Source organism: Geotrypetes seraphini, chromosome 10 (assembly GCF_902459505.1).
Source record: "Geotrypetes seraphini chromosome 10, aGeoSer1.1, whole genome shotgun sequence".
Lineage (NCBI taxonomy): Eukaryota > Metazoa > Chordata > Amphibia > Gymnophiona > Dermophiidae > Geotrypetes > Geotrypetes seraphini.
Genome location: NC_047093.1, coordinates 62,025,751 through 62,053,186, shown reverse-complemented (window position 1 = coordinate 62,053,186; position 27,436 = coordinate 62,025,751). Strand labels below are relative to the sequence as shown.

The following is a 27,436-nucleotide window of genomic DNA, read 5'->3' as shown; positions in this document are numbered from 1 at the left end:
TTTGATACAGACTGAAGAGAGGGGACACTGCTTAGAGAGAAGCCAATAATGTCCACGAGTTGAGATGCTTATCTCATCCCTAAGGAATCATATACTGTGCTACAGGAAAGAGGATTATCAAGGTACGAACCTAATTCTTCCATTGGGACCCTGAACCAGGTCATTTTTCAGGATATCCCGAAGGAATGTACTACATTTTACATCAATTTGGTGGAGATCAGCATTAATTTGAATCTTTTAAAAACTTACCCTAATTGAATATTATAAGAATCTGAGTATGGGAAACCTTGATACTGCTAAAGTTCAGTGATGCCTGTAGAAGTCAGTAATCTGTTTAATTGACAGTTATTTTTTCTCCATACTCCCTGATGTTATAGAGTGGTGATATTTGATCAAGACATCTGATTATTTAATAAGGTAGTTTCTGATACTAGATGGATTACATTTTTGTGCAAATCATATATTTTAAAATTCTTGCCTTCATACCTTCATTGTTTTCCTGTAAAAGCCAAAATGTGTTATATAATGAATGGTAATTGGGCACATATGGTACATAACCAGTTGATTCTACTGTGCTTCTTTTATGTGTTAAAGCATACTTTTCATAGCATCCTATCAGACCAATGGGTTGTGTCCCTCTACCAGCGGATGAAGACAGAGGTAGAAAATAGCCTTTGTGACTCATCTCTTTAGGATATTATGCAGCATAGAATGTCCAGTACTTCCTCATCTCATCTTGTGCTCATGGCAGTTGGTCTAGAATAGATTATATATTTGTGTCTCCCATCTTGTTTTCACATGAAGTTTCGGCTGTGATAGGTCCCTTCGACATCTCGGATCATATGCCCTTCTGGGTTGATATTCATCTTGACTCCACATACACACGATCTAAACATTGTCACTTTCCCCACTTATTTGAGTCAAGATTCTGATTTTTTGTACATTTTTATATACCCAGTGAGACTATTTTCTACTTCATAATGGCCAACATCGGGATCCCTTTCTTTTCTGAGAAACAGTCAAGACTGTGTTGAGGGGGGCACATCATTGCCTAGTCATGTGCTAGAAATCGCAAGATCAATCAAGGTAATCATAGTTTTGGGAAAAGCTCTACATAAGGCCAAAAAGAGCGTATCTTTCCCAACCTGCATTCACTCAAAAGCAGTGGTCTCAAAACTCACGGCCCGGGGGCCACATGTGGCCTGCCAAGTACTATTTTGAGGCTCTTGGTATGTTTATCATAATCACAAAAGTAAAATAAAACAGTTTCTTGGTCATATGTCTCTTTAGCCATAAATTACAATATTATTATTAAGACTTAGCCAAAAGGAAAGATTTATAAACTATAAAGAGTTTTACCTCATGCAAAATTGTCATTTCTTTAATAAGACATTAACTTTTTTTCTGAGGACAAAAAGGTGGGGGTATTGCCCTATACATAAAAGAGGGAATTGAGTCTACCATAGAGAACACGCCAGAAACGAACAATAAGGTAGAGTCTCTATGGGCCAAAATACCAGGAACAAATGGAACGGATACGAAGATTGGCATCTACTAACGACCCCCAGGGCAGTCCGAAGAGACTGATGAAGAAATGACAGATGAGATTAAACACAAATGCAAGGGAGGCAACGCAGTTATCATGGGCGACTTCAATTATCCAGAAACTCCAACTGTAGTAGAGAGACCAAGTTTCTGGATGCTGTAGGCAATTTCTTCCTGGAACAACTTGTCATGGAAAATATGAGAGGAAATGCAATTCTAGACTTAATTCTAAATGGGCTACGAGGACCAGCACAAGGTATAGAAGTAGAAGGGACGCTGGGAAACAGTGATCATAACATGATCCACTTCAACCTAGACACAGGAACAAAAAAAATCAATCCAGAATGACAGCCACGGCACCGAACTTCCGAAAAGGGAACTACGACGGCATGAGAGTCATGGTGAGGAAGAAGATAAGCACTTTAAATACGCTAGAGCAAGCATGGACCCTTTTTAAGGACACAGTCACAGAGGCGCAAAATTTATGTATACCGGGTATCAACAAGGGTTCCAAGAGGAAGAAGAACAAGGAACCGGCGTGGCTCACTGTAGCAATGAAGGAAGCAATCAGAGACAAGAAGACTTCATTTAAGAAATGGAAAAGGACAAAAACGGAAGAAAATTGGAAAAAGCACAAACAATATCAAAGCAAGTGCCATAAGGCAGTAAGAGAGGCCAAAAGAGACTACGAAGAAAAAATAGCCAAGGAGGCCAAAAACTTTAAGCTGTTCTTTCAATAAATTAAGGGGAAATGATCTGTAAAGGAAGCAGTGGGGCTGTTAGATGACCAGGGAATAAAAGAGTACGGTACTAAAGGAGGTCAAAGCTATCGCCGACAAACTGAACACATTTTTTGTGTCTGTATTTACCGAAGAGGATATATCCAATATACCGGAAGCTGACCTGCTATGCACAGGAAATGAAGACTGGAAACTGACAGAGACGACGGTCAGTCTAGAAGAGGTTTGCAGACAGATTGATAGGCTTAAAAATGATAAATCCCCAGGACGGACGGCATCCAACCGAGGGTAATCAAGGAACTGAAAGGGGTTATAACTGAACTGCTTCAACTAATACCCAATCTGTCAATCAAATTAGGAAAGATTCCAGAAGAATGGAAGGTGGCAAATGTTACGCCGATCTTCAAGAAAGGTTCAAAGGGAGATCCGGGAAACTACAGACCAGTGAGTCTGACTTCGGTACTGGGAAAGATGGTAGAGGCGCTGATAAAGGACTGCATCATCGATCATCTTGACGGACACAAATTTATGAGGACCAGCCAGCACAGCTTCAGCAAAGGAAGATCTTGCTTGACAAACTTACTGCACTTCTTCGAAGGAGTAAATGGGCAGATAGACAAGGGTGAACCAGTTGATATCGTATATCTAGATTTTCAGAAGGTGTTCAACAAGGTTCCGCATGAATGTCTACTTTGAAAATTGCAAGCCATGGAATTGAGGGTGATATACTCATGTGGATTAAAAACTGGTCGATGGATAGGAAACAGAGAGTGGGGGTGAATGGACAATAATAATAATAATTTATTCTTATATACCGCCAAAGCCATAATAGTTTGAGGCGGTTTACAACAAGAAGTGCTGGACAATCAGGGAATAAAACACAATATAAAATCATCAGTATGTACATACAGTGTAAAATTAAAACAGTAAATCCTTAACTTACAAATCAATTAAATAATTTTGTTTATACTAATTTTCTAAAACTAAAGTAAGATGAGGAATGCATAATGATATTATCCAACTATTCATTTATTTTACCCGCCTGGAAAGCAAGAGTTCTATCCAAGAATCTTTTATATCGACAGGCCTTTATTGTAGGATAAGTGGACATGTGAATTCTATGAGTAGGCCTGTTAGAACAGTTCAGTTTAAAATGAGAGACCAGATACATAGGGCCAACCCAAATATTGATTTAAAACAAAGACAAGAGAATTTGAACAGAACTCTTGCTTCCAGGAGAAACCAGTGTAATTTTTGATAATAGGGACACTTATGTTCCCATTTTTTTCAAACAAAAGATCAATCTAACAGCTGAGTTTTGAATAACTCGAAGGCGTTGAAGGGTTTACTTAAAAGTTCCCAAGTAAATGTTACTGTAATCAAGCACGCTTAGAATGGAAGATTGAACCAATAAATGGAATGATACAGCATCAAAATATTTTCTGATGGATCTAAGTTTCCATAATACCGAGAAGCATTTTCTATCTAATGCATCCTTATGTTCCTCTAAAGTCAGGGATCGATACTCGGACTGGAAAAGCATCACTATCGGAGTGCCACAGGGTTCGGTGCTCGTGCCTATGCTCTTCAACATATTTATAAACGACCTAGAAATTGGCATGACGAGTGAGGTTATTAAATTTGTGGACGATACAAAGTTATTCAGAGTAGTGAGGTCACAGAAGGATTGCGAAGACCTACAAAGAGACATAAATATGCTCGAGGAATGGGCCACAAAATGGCAAATAAGATTCAACGTGGATAAGTGCAAGGTGATGCATGTTGGTAACAAAAATCATATGCACGAATACAGGATATCCGGTGCTATACTCGGAGAGAACCCCCAGGAAAGAGACTTGGGAGCACTTGTAGATAAGTCAATGAAACCATCCGTGCAATGTGCGGTGGTGGCAAAAAGCATGCTAGGGCAAACAGCATGCTAGGAATGATTAAGAAGGGGATCATGAACAGATACCGGGCCATGGTACGCCCCCACTTGGAATACAGCATTCATCACTGGTCGCCGTACATGAAAAAGGACATAGTACTACACGAAAGGGTCCAGAGAAGAGCAACAAAAATGGTTAAGGAACTGGAGGAGTTGCCGTACAACAAGAGGCTAGAGAAACTGGGCCTCTTCTCCCTTGAAAAGAAGACTCAGAGGGGACATGATCGAAACATTCAAGATATTGAAGGGAATTGACTTTAATAGAGAAAGAGAGATTGTTCACACTCTCCAAGGTGAAGAGAACGCAAGGGCACTCAACTAAAGTTAGAAGAGAAAAGATTCCATACAAACGTAAGGAAGTTCTTCTTCACCCAGAGAGTGGTAGAAATCTGGAATGCTCTTCCGGAGGCTGTTATAGGGGAAAGCACCATTCAGGGATTCAAGACAAGGTTGGATAAGTTCCTATTGGAACAGAACATACGCAATTAAGGCTAGACTCAAATTGGGTCCTGGTCTTTGACCTAAGGGCCACCGCGTGAGTGAACTGGGCACGATGCACCTCTGGTCTGACCCAGCAACAGCAAATCTTATGTTCTTTCCTCATTTTGCTAATGAGGCTTTGATTTTGCTGATATTGAAACCAGGTAATCCGGCAGATAACCCGGGTTCCTACAGGCCGATTTTGTTGATTAATGTTGACCTAAAGTTATTTTCTCGCATTTTGGCTGATCATTTAGTATCTTACATCCCTACTTTGGTTGATGGAGACCAGGTAGGGTTTGTTTCGGGTCGCCAGTTGGTCTGTAATGTTTGCAAAGTATTATTTGCCCTGGCTCACTGTCAACATTTCCGTATTCCAGCTGTCTTTGTGAGTTTAGAAGCCACCAAGGCATTTGACAGTGTGAATTGGTCCTTTCTGTTCCATATGTTGGATTATATTGGCATTAAGGGCTTTTATCTGGAGGCAATCCGCTCATTATACTCTAACCCCAGTGCTTCATTGATGGTAAATGGGATTTGCAGCGACTCTTTCCTGGTAAGAGGGGGCATGAGGTAGGGATGCCCCCTTTCCTCCTTGTTGTTCATATTAACTTTGGAGCCCCTACTTTGTATCTTACATTAATTTGACACAGTGAGTGGCCTTTGTGTGGCCTCCATGGAACTCAAAACGCTGGCTTTTGCCAACGATTTTCTTCTGATCCTCATGAGGTCTGAAACATCTCTATGGATTGCTCTCAATCTTATTTCAGAATATGGATTTTATTCAGGGCTGACCCAAAGTTTGGACAAATCTGTCACTTTGCCTTTGCTAGCTGAGTTCCAACATCAGTGGCCAGGAGTGTTTCCTTTACAGTGGGCACAGTCATATTTCAAATATTTAGGGGTCCTTATCTCATATGATCTATCTACACTGTGCACTCTTAATGTATAATGTAATGTTATTAACCTCCTTGTCTAATAAATTGCGTTTATGGTGAGCATATCCCTTATCTGATATGGGCCGCGTCAGTCTCTATAACATGCTCAAAGTGCCCTGCTGGCTTTGTTTTTCAAGTCCTACATCTTTATCTACTCTGCTCAGATGAACTGAAGCTAGTTTGTCTGGTCCAGCAATTCCTTTGGTCGGGCAAGAGAGCCAGAACCCCTTATGTCATAGCAGCTAAGCCCTGTTATAAAGGGGGATTAGGATTGCTGAATATTCGCTATTTGACCATTAGCTGCGGTATGCATCATATTAACAATTGGTTTCGGGGTACCACTGCCTACACTAACACATCACTAGAACTTTCCTGCTTTCATGTCTAACATTTTAGTTTATACCTCCATGCAATCCCCCCCTTACACCCCTCTGTTGTAAACCACTGTGTGCTTTATAGACCCTTGAGGTGGGTCTGACAATGGGTCTGTAAATTTCACGGCATAAGTGCAACTGTGTCTCCATTTTTGCTTCTCCGCCTCAATGGCCATTTTCTTCCTGGAACAGAAGGTCTTCCTTTTGTGAGATGGGAAGCAAGGGGAATTCGATTTTTGCTTCACCTGGTTCCAGAGAAGGGTCGGATTAAGACCTTCACTCATCTCCAAAAGGAATATGACCTTCCTCCTACTGAGGGGTTTGCTTATTTACAGATCCATCATTACATCACTTCTTTATTGAAGGCAGATCTGGATTTGGACCATCGGGAGCTTTTGTCTACTGCTTATACTTTTGGCTCCCAGGTGAAAGTACCTCTCAAATTTCATCATAGACATTTCAAAGATGAGAGACCCCTTTGCTTGATCATCACAAATTACAGGCTTCTTGGTCTCATGATCTTCAATGTGTATTACCTGATGACATTGTTCTGAATGTTTAAGAAATTACCTTCTTTGAAAATTTACATGTCCTATTGGAAAATGTATTACAAACTGGTGTTATGTCTTTTTTTTTCACCGAAGAGAGCCAACTTGGTGAAGTTTCGCCCGACTGTAGACTGTGGTAGATGCGGTAGTCCTGAGGTGGTCTTGGATATGGCCTCATGTCTGAGTCTTCTGGGACCAAGTTTTAACTTTTATTGAGACAATATGGAAGATTACTATTTGATGCTTCCCTGCCTTATTGTTTGATTTTAATTCCATCTTACCATCCTTGTCATAAAGGGACAAGCATCTTTCTTAAATGGTCAATTTGGGGGGTCCTGCGATATATTCTACTACGGTAGTTAGACACTGACATTCCCATTCTCTCTCTCTCGCTCTGGAGGACTCAGATGATTAATCTGCTGGCTTGGGAGCGACGTGCAATTAAAGACTTATCATCAGTGCATGGTGTTCATTTCCAAGCAGCTTGGGAACTCTTTTGGACTACCTTGACTCCATTGGCTCATAGCAGACTTCTAAATTGTTGAAATATCCTTTATATTTACCCCTTTATTTACATGTCAGCTTGTTCTCTCTTTGATAGGTGGTACTAATTCTGAGATGGTGGACCTGGGGAGAGATTCTAGAGATCTTGGGGGTTTTTCTTCTATTTGGTATGTTAAATTTGATCTCAATGCTACCTTCACTTATTCTGTGCATTTATAGCTCAATAAAATATTACTGGACAATAAAAATATATTTCATATCTGCTCAAAGATATGAAACAATTCAACTCGTTAAGTGAAAGGTAACAGAGGGTAGTACGGGTCAATGGAGATTGCTCTGAGGAAAAGGATGTTGCCAGTGGTTTCCAAGTTTATTTATCATTTAATATAACGACCATCTACATGTATCTGACCGGTTTACAATGCTAAAAATATTAAAATAAATGTATGGGGACAAAAATTTAAACAAAATGAGGACAAAGACATGAACATAATGGCATGAAAGGAGTAAGGGGTGAGGAAGCTGATAATTATATCATAAAAATAAAAGTAAAGGAGGGAACGAGAGGAGGGGGTCTTCTCTGAGATCAGAAGAACCGGGGCTGACTTGTGGGCGGAAGAGCAGAAGGTAAAGGCAATTATAAGGATCCAGCAAGGAGTATTTGTGAGCAGTGCAGCATGTGAATTCCCAGCAGGGAGAGGCTAATAGAAGATGTTTGCAAACGCAGCTTTAAGGAGTGCAGGAAGGTAGTTGGTGTGCCTCAAGGTTCAGTTCTTGGACCTGTTCTTTTTAACATTTTGTAAGCAATATTGCTAAAGGGCTGTCTGTTAAGATTTGCCTCTTTGCAGATTATACCAAAATCTGCAATAGAGTAGACACTCCCGAAATTTGGTAGCTAAGATTTAATGCTAAGAAATGCAAGGTCATGCATTTGAACTGCAAAAACCTGAGGGGGTGAAGAACTTTTGTGTATGAAAGAGGAGCAGGACTTGGGTGTGATAGTATGTGATGATCTTAATATGGCCAAACAGATTGAAAAGACGATGGCAAAAGCTGGAAGGATGCTAGGGTGCATAGGGAGAGGTATGGCCAGTTAGAAAAAGGAGGTCTTGATGGCCCTGTATAAGACTAGTGAATCCTCAGTTAGAATACTGTGTACAATTCTGTAGGTGATGAATGACTTAGTGGTAGTGCTGCCTCTGCACTCGAGAGATTTTGGGATCAAATCCCAGGGCTGCTCCTTGTGACCCTAGGCAAGTCACCTAATCCTTCATTGCGCCAGATACTAAATAAGTACCTGTACTTTATGTTAGACTCATTGGATACATAATGGTATACATTTTTTACAGGATATACTGGAAGACTCTCAGATTCGAACCTTTGTATCTTTGCAACAGCAGTATGGGCTGGCTTTCTTACAAATGTTTCATCATGTGCAACTTACACATTGTTTATGTAAGTCCTACGCTTATAGCCTACATTCTTTATCAGGCCAAGAGCTAATGGTTTACACACTGCTAAGGGCTGGATTGGCCACGCAAACATCTAAGTTTTATCATCATTTTATACTTTCACACTATTCAACCCTGTATCCATTCAGTGTATGCCCTCTCTTTCCTCCCTCCCTCTGCTATGTTCAATATTTTACTCCCTCTTCCTTCATCTCCTTGGCCCAGCATCTATCTTTCCCTTCTCTCTCCTCTTCTCTGCAGGTCTAGCACCCCTCTACCTTCCCTCCAGTCCCTCTCCCATGAGTCCAACACATCTCTATCCCTTCCCTCCAACTCCTAGGGGCAGGTCTAGCATCTGTCCCTTTCCTCCAGCACCAGCCTCCCACATGAGTTCAACACATCTCTTCCTTTCCCTGGTCCAGATCCAGCAACTCTCTCCTTCCCTTCAGCTCCAGATCTGGAGTCAACTAGTGGATCCAGCAGCCCAAAGTATCCCCCCCTCCTTCCTGGGTCCAACAGCCCCCTTTTCATGTGTCCAGCAGCCCCAGCAAACCATCCCCCCATGGCTAGAAAAGGACCCCCCCCAATAAAACAACAAAATAAAACCCTTTGACTACCTACCCGCAGGTCTGCCCTTTTATGTCTCCTACCCTACCAGAAGTTACATTTTAAGGAGGGACTCGGCTGAAGGAAGGCCCTGGGGGAGGCCTGTGAAGCTTTTTCTTCGTCTTCTTCTGTGGGGCCGGAGGGGAGGTGGGGAGGGAGGCATAGAGGGTCCAACCCATGGCATCACATTTTTTTACTGCAGGAACAAGGCTTTTTACCGCTCCCTCAGGATGGTAAAATGCTTTGCTACCGCACTTGAAGTAAACTTGCTGGTTCTTTCCCTATTCCCCTGAGTCCCTGTTCCTCTGTCATTCTCTAGTCTGAGGTACTCTGCTTTACACACGACTACACAGGTTAAATTAAGGCTGGGTGTAATTTCTCAGAGGGAAATGGCTACAATATTGGAGTATATGCCACACTTGCTGATAAGGCTATTGCCTCTGAATTACTTGGTCTCAAAGTTTCTATATTAGCCATCAGTAAGATTTTGAGCACCATTGCTGGGCTATTTGAAATACTGAACATGCTATGCTGCATAATACCTTTAAAAGAGCGAGTCACGAGAACTATTTTCTTCTTCTGTCTCCATCTGCTAGTAGAGGGACACAATCCATTGGTCTGGACTGGTCTAATAGGAGTAAAGGAAAGAAAGTTATCAGGTAAAACGTAACTTTTCCTTCTTCTCCACCCCCTCTCTTTATCTTACAGAAGTGGAGTATGCTACAGTGACCACACGTATCATCTCTCAAATCAAGACCAAAGGAGCTCTGGGAGTCTGTTTCATGTTCTTTGGCACTTCACTTCTCTTTGTCACATCCCATTTCACATGTGAGTCTTGAGGGCCCACCACACAAGCATAATAGCAATCTAATGCAGTAGTTCTCAACCTTTCTTCTATTGTGATGCACCTGACAGATAACATTCATGTATGTGACACTGATCACAAAAATTTACAACTGAATAAAGCATGCCTAAATATTTCATTGTTTAACTCTTTATATAATTTGCTTATCCCATATAAAAAAAACTGTATGCAAACACATCAGTCCCAGATTTCTCACATCAAACAAAACAAATATATGTTAGAATTCCAGTGTCACTTCAGTAATAGCGGCACAAAATATCTCTGTTGCCAGCAAAGCAACACAAAAACCTGCAAATATGCTACTCGGAAACTATATAGCAATGTTGCCAAGAGCTTGTATAGGTATGTGCGAAGCACAGATGGAAGAAATAAATAAAATAAATATAGCAGCTATATAGACAGCAGATCTACCATATTTTTAGTTGGGGCTGGAGACAGCAGTTATAGGGGGTAGTGAGAAAATAGAAAAAGGGGCCACTTACAGGGATTATAAAAACCAGACTCAAGATTAACCTGATTTAAGATTGCTGGCCTTCCCAGCTTCTAGGCTCTAATGGTTGTAAAGGAAACACAGGCTTGCATCTCCCTCTTGGGGAGCTAAGATAATGTATATTATTGGAATCTTTCCAATTGTGCTATTTTTTTCCTATTTTTGTGTATTCCCAGGACGTTTTTCATTTCTTTAATTTTTCTTTGTAGTCTTTCAGTTTCTCAAGAGGTTCTCTTAAAAATAGTTCTTCACAATTTTGGGGCCTTAGGTCCTCTTTCAGGTGGGTTTCCAGCCGGCAGCATTATCCTTTTTTCAGTCGCTAAATTAATCAATCCTCTGAGGAAAAATTACATCTTTCGATCTCGCATAAGCAGTTATTCCCTCAGTGTCAAATTCTTCTAGCAGCTTCAAGAGATGCTCTCGGTACAACAGGACCATATAAGTCACTGATCTGCATAGTTGGTGTCTTCAGTGCCTTGGTCCTGACCACCGAATAGACTCTTGTCATCACTGTTCAAAATTACAAAAATGCTCTTTAAAGACTCAACATCTACAACAAGAGAAACTTTTTGGACATCAAGATCCATTGAAGATGTCCTCAACATCCAGTGTCGAAAAACAACGCATTGAAATCAGCACCACAATTGCCACATTTTCAGCACCAACTTCCTCGATACTGGTGCTGCCACCATCTAGTAAACAGGCTAAGAAGACTTCTGATACTTCATCTCACCACACGATGCCAGCATCGAGTAAGATGATGCATGCCAAATGGCGTCAGGAGCAGTCTCACTCTCCATCATTACCAGAAGTGTCTCTTCTGAGGCATGCCTCAACATCGAGGTCACCAATGCCTCGATACCCTGCAACGACAGTACCATCGATACCCTCGGTGTCGAAACTTACCAATCAAGACCAGCTTTGCGAGCTGCTTCATAAGGAGCTAGTAGTGATGCTTTGAGACCAATCGAAGCCAACTGCTGCACTGACTCCACCAGTACCAACCCAGCCTAGACTCGGCTCTATGAGGTTTCATGGTACCAGTCCCAAGTCTTCTCCTCAGCACAACTCCAGGTCCCATCATCAGAGCATGTCCTCTTCATTGACATCAGACAATCATCGAAGGAGACATTTGAGTCCTTCCCAATGCTATCATCAGCACTATGACCAATATACCACGGAATGTCATGCTCCTTCTGGAGGAAATGTTTTCACATCTCCAGCCTTACAGCACAAGGATTTCAATCTATCCCTTCAGGATTTCTCTGACCCACAACATTCTACACCATAGTCCTATGGGCTTTCATCACATCCATCTCTTCCTATACTTAGAAGTAGGTCACCTCTGGAGAGCCTTTATTTTACCTCATTCATAAGGCATATGGATCAAGCTCTTCCTGTACTTATAGAATCTGAACCAGCACCAAGAGCTGCACTTTTCAATGCACTTGACTTCACACAAATCCTGAAGGAATGTCTAAAACTCCCATTCCATGATCTCTTGCGAGAATCCATGTTGAAAAGCTGGGAGACTCCCCTATTTATGCCAGCGGCACCAACAAAATTGGATTCCCTTTACAGGGTACAATCATGTCCTGACTTTAATAAGCTTCAATTGCAGCATCAATCTCTCCTGGTAGAGTCTGTTTTGAAGAGGTCATCCAGCTCCAGATCATGCACCTCTACACCTCCAAGTAAGGAGGGTCATACTTTGGACAAGCTGAGTTGTAAGCTATTTCAAAATACAATGCTTACCAGTCTCATCCTCAGTTATAATTTCTATATGACTTTCTGTCTCACTTTGAACAATTCATCCTGTAGAACAGCTTCCTGACTTTAAACACACTACACAAAATGTCCTTAAGACTAGGAAATTCCTGTCAAGATAATAAGAACATAAAAATATCCTTAATGGGTCAGACCAATGATCCATCTAGCCCAGTATCCTGTCTTCATGGAGACCAAGCCACAAGTACCTGGTAAAAACCCAAATAGTAGCAGCATTCCAGGCCACCGAACCAGTGGCTTCCCCCATGTCTATCTCACAGCAGACTATGGACTTTTGCTCGAGGAATTTTTCCAAATCTTTTTAAAAACTAGCTACATTAACCGCCCTTACCACATCCTCTGGCAATGCATTCCAGAACTTAACTATTCTCTGAGTGAAAAAATATTTCCTATTATTGGTTTTAAAAGTGTATTACTCTGTAACTTCATCAAATGTCTCCTAGTCTTTGTAAATCTCGATGCAGTCAAAAATCGATTAACTTGTACCCATTCTACACTACTGAAGATTTTTTAGACTTCAATCATATCTCTCCTCAGCCGTCTCTTTTCTAAGCTGAAGAGCCCTAACCTCTTTAGTCTTTCCTCATACGAGAGGTGTTCCATCCCCTTTATCATCTTGGTCGCCCTTCTTTGAACAACAAAATCACCTGAATATGGGTACAGCCATAAAAATGTCAACTATATCAAAAATACAAATGTGTTTTTGATAAGTTATTGGGAACACCATTCAGACAGACATAACTGGGATGTGTAAATTATAAAAGACGAAGTGGAGAAAAACAGATCTCAATGCTATGGGTCTTGGACCCACAAGGTGCCTGTTGGAACCCATCATGGGTCTGTAAAAAAAAAAAAAAAAACCCAAAAAACTACACAAAACAAAACCAATAATCATTCACACCGATTCTTTTAGTCTTTTTTTTTTCTTCAGTATATTAGTTACCATCAAGAGTCCACAGCAATAAACTTGAAAAACTGATGGCCACAAGAGTGCAAAAGGCTATTTTTGGATGCCACAAATAATGTGGTAATACTAAATCAGTTCTTAAGCACCGTTCCAGAAAAAAATCAAAGATGCAATGACTTCTCGCAAAACTCAGCAAACTGGAACAGGCTCCAAATGACCACTTATCCTAATCTTCTTCCGACAGGGGGTCCACCTGTTTCACCGAACAGCAGGCAGGATTCTCAAATAAGGCCATATTTGAGAATCCTGCCTGCTGTTCGGCAGTGTGATGTGGATGGAAAAATTATTAGATTTCCGCTGAGGTAGCACATTAATGCAGCAAAACAGGTGGACCCCTGTCGGGAGAAGATTTGAATAAGTTGTTATTTGGAGCTTGTTTCAGTTTGCTGCCAACAAAACTTTTTCTTGATTTACTCATTAAACAAAAGATATCCACAAAAATATGTATTCTAACTGAGGAATAAATTAGGACACCCCAACATATCCTCCCACTTAAAGTGGCTCAAATCACACACAGGTGCACATGATTAGAACATCGTTACTCTGCATTTTGGAGGTTTGCCCTACTTAAACCTCAGACATTTAGGTTGGTGTGCTGCTGCAGTGAGAGTGAACACCATGGTAAGATTAAAAGAGCTGTCTGAAGCCTTCAGAAAGAAGATTGTAGAAGCTTATAAGTCTGGTAAAGGATTTTAAAAAGATCTCGAAAGAATTTGACATTAGCCATTCCATGGTCCAGAAAATAGTGTACACGTGGAGGACTTTCCAAACAACTGCCAACATGCCCAGGTCTGGCTGTCCAAGCAAGTTGATCCCCAGAGCAGACTGCAAGATGCTAAAAGAAGTCTCCAAAAACTCTAAAATGTCATCACGGGACCTACAGCAGGCTCTTGTTACTGTTTATGTGCCTCTATAATCAGAAAGAGACTGCACAAATTTAACTTGCATGGGAGGTGTGGAAGGAGGAACCTTTGCTCTCTAAGGGAAACATCAGGAATAGTGTTCTATGGACAGATGAGTCTAAAATTGAATTATTTGGACACCAAATACAGCATTCCAGGAAAAGAACCTTATACCAACTGTAAAGCATGGAGGTGGAAGTGTCATGGTTTGGGGATGCTTTGCTGCAGCAGGACCGGCCAGCTCACCATTATAGAATCTACCATGAATTCTACCATGTATCAGGGAGTTTGAGGAACATTTGAGACTATCTGTAAGAAAATTAAAGCTGAAGTGGAACTGGACCCTGCAACATGACAATGACCCAAAACATACCAGTAAATCCACTAAGGACTGACTGAAAACTAAGAAATGGAGAGTCCTGGAGTCCGTGTCAAAGCCCTGGTCTTAATCCCATTGAGATGCTGTGGAGTGATTTGAAACGGGCTGTACATGCAAGAAACCCCTCAAACATCTCACAACTGAAAGAATTCTGCATTGAGGAGTGGGCCAAACTTTCCTCAGACCGTTGTCAGAGACTGGTAGATGGCTACAAGAAACATCTGACTGCAGTTATTTTAGCCAAAGGGGGTAACACTAGCTATTAGGATGTATGGCGTCCTAATTTATTCCTTAATTAGAATACACATTTTTGTGGATCTCTTTTGTTTCATGAGTAAATCAAGGAAAGTATTTGTTGTTTACCTGCAATTACATCACTTTCTTTTCCAGAGATAAATAAAAAAAGATTTGGCATCGATATGTGAACATTTCTTAAGAAAGAACTGAATATTTCAAGGGGTGTTCTAATTTTTTCACATGACTGTATACTTAGGTACGAGATTTCATGTCTCCAACTATCTTCTCCAGAACATGTGTCTTCTCAGAATCTAAATGCTAAACAACACCTTTCAATTAATGCCTTTGCCCTACAAAACTTTTCTGACTTGACGACTAGGACAACGCTTACTTTGTAAGGCATCCATAGTTCATGCAACCCCTTTTCCATGCCTAGAAGTAACAGCAATAGATTGCATTCTATCCCTGTAGTGTAAGCAGCCTACAAACCTGCTTTCACAACATTTCCAGGTCGCCTTCCTTCCCCTTCCCAATATAACTCTTCCGTGGTGATTACATCTAGGGACTCAGCTGTGGCGTACCTAGCATATGTGACACCCGGGGTCCATCATTTTTGACACCCCCTCATCTATATGAAAAATATGATTTTTAGCAACAATCCACAAATCACACAGCAAGAGTGTACCTAGGAAAAGGCAGCATCTTAAACACTGCAGTGAGCCCTAGAACACCAATACATACATTGTAAAACTAAACAAACCAGATCCTGCACAGTCAGTTGATCCTGTACAGTCAGTGCCAACAGAAAACCATGTCCTTTTCATACACACAGAACAGAGATACACCCTCGCCCAATATGGAATAATCACAAACTAAAAATAGAAATATGTAGACAAAAATTAAACTGAACCACCAAGAAACCAGATTCTGCATACAATGCAACACCACAGAAATAGTGACACATGTCCCCTAATACTGTACAAAATATAAAGCCAGTAGATGTAAATTTGAAAAAAAAGATACATAACAATCACCACTGTACAAATTAACAATAGAAATAAAACAAATAATGAGAAATAAGAAAGTAAAGCAACAAAAAAATCTTTCTATCTTTTGTCATTTCTGCTTTAATCATATTCTCTTCGCTCTCTTCTTTCTATACAGCACTTATCCTCTCTCCCTTCCATGCAACATCTGCACCCCCCTTTGCCCCTTCCACACAGCTTCTGCCCTCTCTCTCTCTGCCCCTTCCATCCACTGTCCACTCTCTCTTCCATATGGCATCTTCCCTCATTCTATGTCCCTTCAATATCCTGTGCCCCTTCTCTCCTTTGTACATGATTCATTTCAGCTGCACTCCCCTCTCCATTTTTCTGTCTCCACTTCCTCCCCTATGCTTTGGCATCTCTCTCTCTCCTTTCCTTCCTTCCCACTCCACACCATGGTCTGGCATCTCTATCTCCTTCCCTTCCCTCCCCCATGCCCTGGCATATCTTTTCCTCCATGCTGTGGCACCTCCTCCCACTCTGGTCTGGCATTTGTCTCCTTAGTTTTCCTTCCCTCCCCCCATGCCCTGGCATCTCTCTCCTCGCCTTCCAACTCCCCCCCTCTCCATTATCTGGCACCTCCTCTTTTTCCTTTCTCCCTCCCTCCTTCCTTCCTTTTCCCTGGTTTTGTATTTATCTCCTTCCCTCCCCCCACATGCCCTGGCATCTTTCCCTCCCCCTCCATGGTCTGTTATCTCCTTTCTTCCCATGGACTTGGCATCTCTGGTTCCTCTCCCTTGTCTTCCTTCTCCCTCCTTCCCTCTCTCTCCTCCCAATTGGGTGCTACAGCAGCAGCATTTCTCTCTCCCTCCTTCCCTTCCCTGTGCAGCAGCAGCAGCAGCATTTCTCTTCCCCCCCCCACCCCTTGCCTGTGCAGCAGCAACATTTCTCTTCACTACCCTGTGCAGCAACATAGTTTCTGACTGGTTCCTTGCTGCAGCCGGCTTTCCATTCAAAGCCACGGGCGTCGATACCTCACACAATCCGCGGCTGCGTCGGAAGCCTTCTCTTTGACTTCATAAGGAACGCTTCCGACGCAGCTGCGGATCGCATGAGGACAGCTGCGGCTTTGAGTGGAAAAATTGCTGCAGAGGAGCTGGCCAGAAACTAAACACCCGCCGGAGGGATCACAAGCTGGGCCATGGACACCCCTGATTTAAAGTTTACTGCCGCTGCTGCTGGTTAAAAAAAGCAGCAGAATAAGGAGGGTGGCTGGCTGTGCACCCCCTTGGGGCATGCACCCGGGGCAGACTGCCCCTCCCCTTGGTACGCCACTGGGACCCAGTCCATCCTATTCCAGGTTCCTCTGCATTAGAAAATTCTATCAATATCGTATTTCCCCGCATATAGGCCGCCTCAGTGTACAGGCCACAAAAAATGCCTATACAAATTTAAAACTGGTAGATAAGCTGCCAACATTGTATTAAAAATCAACCCCCCCCCCTTTACCTCACTCGCTGGAATCGCTCCTCCTCTAATCACAGCCAGCAGTGCAGAGCAGGAGAGATCTTTTCAATCTCCAGCCCAGCCCATGCTGCTTCCTGTGTGCCTTTGCCATCAGATATGCATGAGCTCACTAGTTCAGCCTTCATACACAGCATTATTGGACTTTTACAAGTGGAATCCATCCATATCACTTTGTTGAACCTTCGCTGTCTTTCACACCTTTCCAGATCGACTCCTGAACCAATTAATTCTACTCATCATAGCACTAAGATAACCATTTACTATATAATTAACCAAGGAAATTAAGGCTCTCCTCCTCTTTAACAGGAGGCGATACAGTTCTCTTCTTAGGAGCTCCTCCGCATTCTTCCCCTGAACATATTTACCTACCAGGATAACAAAATGCTCTAACACAGTGGTTCCCAACCCTTTCCTGGAGGACCATCAGCCAGTCAGGTTTTTGGGTTAGCCCTAATGAATATGCATGAGAAAGATTTGCATATAATGGAGGTGACAGGCATGCAAATCTGCTCCTTGCGTATTCATTAGGGCAGGGGTGTCAAAGTCCCTCCTCGAGGGCCGCAATCCAGTCGGGTTTTCAGGATTTCCTCAATGAATATGCAGGAGATCTATTAGCATACAAAGAAAGCAGTGCATGCAAATAGATCTCATGCATATTCATTGGGGAAATCCTGAAAACCCGACTGGATTGCGGCCCTCGAGGAGGGACTTTGACACCCCTGCATTAGGGCTATCTAGACAACCTGAGTGGCTGATGGTCCTCCAGGACAGGGTTGAGAACCACTGCTCTAACAGACATTTTCAACAAATTCCTTCAACCTGAAGAGTGGTGACTCAGTTCATCTCTACTTCACCAAATCTACTTGGTTTGAGGATCTACACAATTATATATATTCCCATCTATCAATAGTCACAAACTTTAGCAATTCTGCTCCTGTCTCCACTTTTCCCAGCATCTGCAATCAAATGAATTTCTTCCAGAAAGCACAATCAAGTTTCTTCAGGCATTTCATCCAGTCCATATGTTTTGAAAATCTTTTTCCAAGTTTCGGCAACATCCATCCACAATAACCGAGACAAGTTTCATTACCTTTTCTTCTTCAACTCAATTCTACTCAAACATTCCAATTGTCTGGACTCAGAGTACAGATCCCTTCAACCTATCAATCTATGGTATCAGCACTTTACAGTCTGGTTCCCCATGTGTATTATCTTCCATTTCTCTATTACAGTGTCAACCACCATAATTTCCTGCACACATTGCTCCACACAGTGAAACTATTGCTACAGGTGGACACATTTTTCCTTCTGGTGTCGCCTCTACGACTTGGCTCCAAATATATGTCCGATTTCATCATTGCTGCATTACTTTCTGTCGCTTAAAAAAAAAAAAGGGAGAAGCAGTGAACACAAACATTAAAGTACATGTTCATCTCGGAGAATATCAGTGCCAACCATGGGAATTTGAGCAGCATTTCTGGATTCATGAAAGGGTTCCAGATGTCAGACATTCCATTCCAAGCTGCTTAGATCCTACCTGTTCTCCTTTCCTCTTGATAAAGCCTCCATTTGAAAGACTTTACAACTTCATCTCTAGCCCATTTTGTTTAGACAACAGTCTTCTCACTCTATATCCCCTCTGCACACCGAGTCGGTGAATTCCAATTTACTACTTGATCCACCTTATACCACATTTTCTTATCATAGCGTTGTTCTTCTCCCTCATTTCCTCTTCCTACCAGAAGTAGACTCAAATTCTCATCTCAACCAGTCTATAGATTTTTCCTGCTTTCTTCCCCAGACCACATTCTCATCCTGGGAGAGCTCTACTTCACTCATTGGACTCTAGACCCCCCCTTATCTTACTGTCTACGTAGAATTAAGCCTTTCAAAGCTACAACTCGTCTGTTCCCACCCTTCAGTGCCAACAGACTAGCAATTACAAAGACAATTACTCCAAGATTTGCAATCTGCATATCATTCTGCCATGCTTGGGCTGGGCTGCCACTGCAAAATCATCTTAACAGCACAATGATAACACTAGCATCCTCAGCAGTTCATTCATTTCTTCTTTCCTAGGGGACCTTTTATGAAGCAGACTAGGTCCCCGATCCATACTTTCACATCCCATTTTTGTCTTTAGACTAATTCCAGCCAAACAGTTCTACAAAATTTACTTTCTATTTAGTTGCCAACTTCCCTCCATCCCATTCGTAGTAGCTAGGGAGTCCCATTTGTAAGAATATGCTGCCTGCTTGTCCTGGGATAAAGCACAGTTACTTACCTGTAACAGGTGTTATCCAGAGACAGCAGGCAAATATTCTCATAAGAAAATAAGATTTGTCGCTGCTGGGTCAGACCAGTGGTCCATCGTGCTCAGCAGTCCACTCACGCGGCAGCCCTTAGGTCAAAGACCAGTGCCCTACTTGAGTCTAGCCTTACTTGTGTATGTTCTTCCCACCTTCCCTAGTTGGCTTCTTAGCTTTTTTTTATTGAACAGATGGTCCTACAAGCTGACATCAGGCGGGAAGGCACACACGCATGTGCAGTACGGGCAGTCTCGAGACTTCTAAAGAAGTTAAAGTGACAGTACACTTTTGCACTGTCCGTAGTACTGAGCTCCGTGGATGATGTCACCCATCTGTGAGAATATCTGTCTACTGTCCCTGGATAACACCTGTTACAGGTAAGTAACTGTTCTTTTCCCATTCCCTTTTTCCTGATTAGCCCAGAGTGCTTTTTCTTTTCCCCCTATGTCCTGTGATTCTATCACTTTAATATTATTTTTGACATATAATCCTCCACCATTTTTACCTACCCTGTCCCTCTTGAATAGGTTATAGCCAGGTATAACTATATCCCAGTCATGGTTCTCTGTGAACTACGTCTCCATGACCACTACTAAATCCAAATCAGCTTCTACCATTAGAGCTTCTAGGTCTGGAAATTTGTTTCCCATACTGCGGGCATCGGTATATAAACCTTTCCAGATATTACTCCTTTGTCTCATTTCAATAATGGAATTTGATGTCTTACAGGGTGCCCAACTCTGGTTCTCGAGATCTACTGGCAGGCCAGGTTTTCAGGATATCCACAATGAACATGCATGAGAGAGATTTGCATACCAAGAAGGCAGTGCAGGCAAATCTCTCTCATGCATATTCATTGTGGATATTTTGAAAACCTGGCCTGCCTGTAGATCTCGAGGACTGGACTTGGGCAGTCCTGTTCTAGACAGTATTGGGGCATTTTTCACCCATCCCCAGCAAATTTAGTTTAAAGCCCTCTTCAATACATTAGCCAGTCTGTTAGGACAGATACTTTGTCCCTTCTTTGATAGATGGACACCATTTCTGCTCACCTGATGCCCGCAGTGTTCTGTGTATGTAAGTGTGATGCCGTGACATTGAAAATCTCTGCTTTTTTTGCTTAGCTGGAGATGAAAAGGTGTATGAGAGGATTCTCGACTACAATAAAATCATTGAAACACTTCAGCTTCCCAAGAGCCTTCCAGATACCAACCCATATCACTCCAGCCCCTGTGAGTAGTAGAAGCATTATCTCCAGCTAATACCCAGCAGCTCTGAATGCTTGTTATTTTCATTGTTCAAAGTTAAGTACTTCATGGTATTGTGTGGTGTTTTAATTGGAGGAAATACAACAAAAATAGATAGGCGGTCTGACTGGATTATCTGGTCACACCACAAATTACATGGAAAAGCCATTTAACCAATATCTATTAATGAATTTGGATGTTTTATAAAACCAGCTCACCACAGTCATTAAGCTACAAACAACTCCGTCCCTCAATATCACTATCACTGAATCTGTTTATTGTCTCTGCTAACCCCTTCACCTTTTTCTGTTTCATCTCTTCCATATACTCCTTTTTCTTTGGTCTTCCTGTGCTTTCTGAATTCACTTGACATCTCTTCTCTGTTTTAACTTCCTTCTCAGTTGTTTTTTTCGGAGTTAATTTCCAAACCACGTATGGATGAGGTAAAAAAGAAGAAAAAAACCTAGTGTTTTTGCTCTCTTCTCAGCAATGTGAAGTTTTATAGCTTTATTTGTTAATCTCGTTCCACTTGGCACATAAATATAGATAGTATCTTTAAACATGGTGGTTGCTTTTTAGTGTGACCACCCAGTGATGTTCGCACGTTCAAAAATGTTGCACTGTAAAACAACCATTATTTGGAAGAAAAAAAAAAGTGGTACCAGCTTACTGTTAATGAAATCACTTTTGTCTGGAGAGCCATATTGGAAGTCTGTCACAAAGTCCACCCTAAGCCACAAACAATTGCCACACTCAAAGAAGTGCTGCAGATGATCTGGGACAGCCTACCACAGGGACTGATTGACAAGGCTATTAAGAACTTCCCAAAGTGACTGAAGGCCTGTGTTAAAACTAAGGGACAACACTTTGAGCATTCACAGTAATTACAGAATTCTGATACATGGCTAATTATATCGTTTAAATTATGTTATTTTACTGTGCTTTAGCTTGAACATTTACAAAAATTGCTAGGTAGTAACACACAAATGTCAGTAGCATCAACATAGCTTCCGATAATTAAATGTTATTTACCGTATTATTTGCTCCATAAGATGCACTTTTTTTTCCACTCAAAAATGGGTGGAAATCTCAGTGTGTCTTATGAATTTTGTCAAATCTCAGTGTGTCAAATTGTTACCTTCCCCCCGTACCATTGTAAAACCCGCTCTCTGCACCACCTTTCTAAACCCACCTGCCCGCTGCCTCCGAGCCTCCTTTTTTTAAACACCCCCCCCCCCCCCCCCCGGTCCGTCCGTCTGTCTATCTTCCATCGCCATTCCCCATTTTTTACCTGGTGGTCCAGTGCCAAGCCAGCTCATTTCCCGGCCAGCGGTGAAACAAATCAGCACGCGGCTGTCAGGAGGAAGCTTTATGCTCTCCCACTCGGCTCCTTGCTGCTTTCTGAATGGCTACCATAGGTTCTCGTGGGACTCGCGAGAACTTATGGTAGCCAATCGGAAAGCAGCGTGGGGCCGAGTGGGAGAGCGTAAAGCTTCCTCCTGATGGCCGTGCTGCTGATTTGTTTTGTGTGGGCCAGGAAATGAGGATCCCAGAAGAGTGAAGGCTACCACAGCAGGCAGGGAGGGAGTGAAGCCGATTCGAAATGATGGTGGCAGAATTTTAAAAGGGCTTGCCTGGGGCTGGCTGGCTGGCCTGGAGCTGGCTGGTTTGGGGCTGGCTGGTTGGCTGTTTTGGGGCTAGCTGGTTTGGGTCGGGCTGGCCTGGAGCTGGCTGGCTGGTTTGGGGCTGGCTGGCTGGCCTGGAGCTAGCTGGCTGTTTTGGGGCTAGCTGGTTTGGGGCGGACTGGCCTGGAGCTGGCTGGCTGGCCTGGGGCTGGCTGGCTGGTTTGAGGTTGGCGGGCTGGCTGGGGGCAGGCTGGCTTGGGGCTGCCTACCATTAGATGTGCCCACCACTAGATGTGCCCTGTCCCCTGTCCCAGCTTACCACTAGATCACCAGAGGGGGGCACAGGGGACAGGGCACACCATTTGGTTCAGAATTTTTTTTTCTTGGTTTTTCCTCCTCTAGAGGTGAGTGTGTCTTATGGTCAGGTGCATCTTATGGAGCGGAAAAATATGGTAATCATCATACTTATGTATTTCTAATAAAATACGTAAAATTTATTGTTCAGAATCAAAGCAGTTGCTGAGAAAATGGCAAAAAACTCTAGGGGGTTACCTTTTTTTTTTTTTTTTTTGCCTCACCTTGTACATGTGTACCATCTGGAAACAGTCTCTGATATAGCTGAAAGAACATGAACCGGGCGCTGTTGCAAAACATACGTACGTCCAGTCTCATTTAAAGAAGAGAAGATAAATAGGAAAGAAAATAATTTAAATTGTATTTTGTGTTTCCTTAAGGTGATTAAGGCCCAGTGTTTGGTGGAATAACTCTAAGAATACATAGGGCCTCTTTTACAAAGCTGCGCAGCAAATGCTCTGAGAGTGCAAATTAGCCTGTGTTAACTGCCATGCTGCCACAGTAATAGTTGCTGAACTTGCGAGAAAGCAGTTAACATATGGTTATTCACACAGATTGGCATTGATTTTTTCAGGTGCCAGTAGGCACCCAAACACAGTTTAAAAAAAAAAAAAAAAAGCTGTTTTAACTGAGTTTCAAGGCACCTAAAAAATCAGAGCCAGAACCATGCCTCTGTAGGCATTTTGGGCTGCCTAACACCACTGTGGGCATGACTAATACTGGAAGTAGCGTTAGGCAGCCTAAAGTACCTATGTAGGCACGATTCATGACAAAGGCACCAGAAATATAAGCCTCGAAAACCCTGGCCTACATTGCCAGCGCTATTTTTCCCGGAGGTATGATTCTCCATATGACACTGTTTCATGATTAACGTGATCAGTGGCTGCTCTTTAGGCAACTGCCAGTATTGGTGCTATATAGAGAATCTGGGCTCAACTGCTTAACGCACCTTAGTAAAAGGACCTCATTGTGAACAAAGCCAGGACTGGCACCCTGACAATTCTAAGCATACAGCTTCTGTTTCCTATGATTGTAAGATAACAGCATGAAAATGCAGATTTGCTAAAACTTTGCTTTGGTCTTATAGTGGATGTCACAACTCGATTCGATGAAGTTTTTTGGTTTGGTGATTTCAATTTCCGACTGAGTAAGGACCGTATAGGAGTGAACAGTATCCTCGAACTTGATATAAACACCAGTGTACCTCAACTGCTACAGTACGATCAACTCAGTAAAGAAATGAATGATGGTAAGAAACTTTGAACTCCATTTTCCTGGCTCTGGTGCCTGATCTTGGAATTTTTATGGCATGTGTCAGATATTTTCTGTCAATTCCCCAGTGTGGAGCCTGTTCAATTAGATGGAAAAAAATCAACATATTGAGACTTTGTTTTCTTAGCCTATCTCTTTTAAAATGCCCCCCTCCGCCCGTCTATTTTTCTTACTTTTAAGATATTATCCCACTTGAATGGAACCTCAGGCCTAAATTTTAAGATGAAATACCAGTCTACAGAAATTGGATCATTTTCCCTATTGCCGTCTTCTTTGCAGGATCCATTTTCAAGGGGTTCCAAGAGGCTGCCATCAATTTCCTTCCTACGTATAAGTTTGACATCTGTTGTGATACTTATGACTCCACCTCAAAGCAGCGAATACCTTCCTATACTGTAAGATGTTCTTAGAGCAGTACTTCCTTCCAGGGTAACCTCATTTATTGTGCACACTGGAATAAAATGCATGCAAAAATGTAGCTCTTCCAAATAAAATGCTACCGCAGATCCTTGGTGCACACACTAAAGCATGATATAAACAGGACAGAATTAACTGTTTGAATATTTGGTTTTATGTGATTTTAAAATTGTATATGTTATACTATATTCTGCTCTAGCTTTATAATTCTAGGTGGATCTCAAGGTCTGAAAATTAATTAAAATAAATAAATCTTAGACATCTGTGGAAAGCTCTGACCTTTTAATGGCTGAGTAATCATAGAAGGTTTTAGAGCACAAGGAGAGTTGTTCTCCATTTCTACCAGGTGTTTTATAAACAAATGTTACTATGCAGTGTTCTCCCCAGAAATGTTTTCCAGCCGGGTGGCATGAAAAAGTAGCCGGGTGGGGCGTGACGGGGAAAATTAAGGGCTCCTTTTACTAAGCTGCAATAGCATTTTTAGCGCATGCAGAATTGCCGCGCTACACAGCTAGAACTAACGCCAGCTCAATGCAATTCAGCGCGAGCTAAGCACGTAGTAATACTGCTATCGCAGCTTAGTAAAAGGTGCCCTAATTGTGTACTATTTATATTAGTTAATTATTATTAGTTATTTTCCAATGCTCAATATGACTGCCTTTCTTAAGGTTTGACACTTGTTCCATAATTTTTTATTAAATTTAAGAAGTATCCAATTCTAGAAGTGAATAATTAGATATTTGCCCTCTTTCAAATGGTATAGAGCAGTGTCTCTCAAACTTTTTAAACTCCGGCACACTAAACAGAGCAAATGTTTTTCAAGGCTGGAAAAAATTTCTGGGGAGAACACTGATGCCCTTAGTTTTCAAGGTCCAATCACGTCAACGAATGATGCTTATCTGGGCAGTTGTATAATAAAAAGAATGGATAAGATAACATGTGAAGTGAAATTGTCATGAATCAGAGGGATACATACCCTGTAGGTCCTAAAAGCAGGCTTGTGGATTAGATATAAACTATGAAGGCAGTGGTGTACCTAGCATATGTGACACCTGAAGCCCATCATTTTTTGACCCCCCCCCCCAATCTGTATAAAAAACATGATTTTTAGTAACAATTCACACATCACACAAGTGTACCTAGGAAAAGGCAGCATCTTACATACTGCAGTGAGCAGTACATCAATACACCCATTGTAAAACTAAACAAGCCAGACTAGTATAGATCAATCCTAACTGAAAACCATGTCTTTCCAACACACAGAACACAGAAAACACCTTCGCCTAGTATGGAATATGTAATCACAAACTAACCACTCTCCCTTTTACAAAACTGTAATGTGGTTTTTAGCCATGGTGGTAACAGCTCAGACACTCATAGAATTCTGAGCAATTACCACCATGGCTGGTGCTAAAAAAACACTCTACAGTTTTGTAAAAGGGAGGGGGATAAAATAGAAAAACGTAGACAAAGGTTAAATTGAACCACCAAGAAGCTGGACTCTGCATACAATGCAACACCACAGAAACAGTGATGCATCTACCCTAAAGCAAAAGAATAAATAAATAGAAATTTTTTTCTACAAGCTCTCCCTGCTTCGGGCCGACCAGCATTCCTCTCCCCGACATCAATTCTGCCGTTGGGGAGAGGAAAGCTGATCGGCCCAAGATCGCGATCGACCTATTGGGGAAATACCACCGGGTCCTGCCTTCGCGGAAACAGAAAGTAGGCAGGACCTGGCAGCAAGAAGAGCAAATTGTAAGCTTCACTGACCTGTCTCACGCCTTAGCCCGTAGCCAACACATGCTTTGGGGCTCTAATATGTGCATGCTGGCTTCCCTTTTCTTCTCTCCTCCTCCCCCCCCCCCCAGACATAACTTCAGGTTTCGGAGGGAAGAGAAAGGAAGCCGGCATGCACACGTTAGAGCCCCGGAGCATAAGTTTGCTATGGGCTAAGACGTGAAATCTCCAAGCCGTTTTTTTGGTGTTAAGCAGCACTGGCGGCAGCAGCAGAATTCACAGCGGATGATAGCCAGGCGGTCATCTAAATTACCCAGGCGGAACACCTAGCTAAAAGGCCCTAGGGAGAACACTGCTATGTACAGAAGATGAAGAAATTCTTAATGAGTTAGTCTTGTGAGGGAGGGGGGAAGATACCATTTTTGATGGACACATCCCCTCCACTGGAGTATTTACTATTCAATGAGAATCATAAACCCATATTCTTATCTGTTTTATTCTCTCCAAAGGATCGTATTCTGTACAAAAGTCGTCAAAAAGATGATATCCAGGTAGAGAAGTATGCTGCTTGTCCTGTGCTGAAGACCTCTGACCACAGGCCAGTGTTTGGGATATTCCGGGTAAAAGTGCGGCCTGGGAGAGACAAGTAAGTGAACTCTTCATTTCTCTCTGACTAGTGTGGTATACATAAGCAAGAAAGGAGAATAAATTTGTATTGAAAAGTTCTTTTCCATGTAGTCTGGGGATTTCTTGGCATGTGACGAGATGGGTTCCTTAGTTGAGCATCATAGGGAAAGTAGCAAGTTTCTCAGATATATGCCTGAATATGCAGAAAACTTTGGGGAATATTTTGGCTTTTGGCCAATGTGTGATTGATGTGGATTAGCAGTAGGATAGGTAGAGGAGAAAGATTTTACATTAAATTTGTCTTCTTGTTCTCCTCCTGGAATCAACAACATATGCATACACTTAGACCTACAGTACTGCCAGCTATAAAGGAAAGGCATCCTGCATGGTAGGACCCTATACCCACTGTCTGGGAACTGGATTATACCATCTATTACTAGTTCCTCCTTACCTAGCCTCACCCTGTGCCCAGCCCAGGGAATTTCCAACTTTAGCAGAGCAGTCAGTCTTGAAGCTAGTAGGGGTTTCCTAGGATGCTCATTGTATGAGTGCTACCTGTACAAACATTTA

At 42.1% G+C, this 27,436-nt stretch overlaps 1 protein-coding gene across 1 annotated transcript in view; it reads left to right on the top strand.

Annotated features, from left to right (window-relative positions):
* Positions 1–27,436, top strand: part of INPP5E (inositol polyphosphate-5-phosphatase E) — a 69,701-nt gene that overhangs the window by 40,326 nt on the left and 1,939 nt on the right. Inside the window, exons 6-10 of the mRNA XM_033960148.1 lie at positions 9,843–9,962; positions 20,709–20,816; positions 23,898–24,059; positions 24,362–24,477; positions 26,749–26,885. Coding sequence (XP_033816039.1) covers positions 9,843–9,962; positions 20,709–20,816; positions 23,898–24,059; positions 24,362–24,477; positions 26,749–26,885 — 643 coding nt within the window. The remainder of the gene's footprint in view (positions 1–9,842; positions 9,963–20,708; positions 20,817–23,897; positions 24,060–24,361; positions 24,478–26,748; positions 26,886–27,436) is intronic.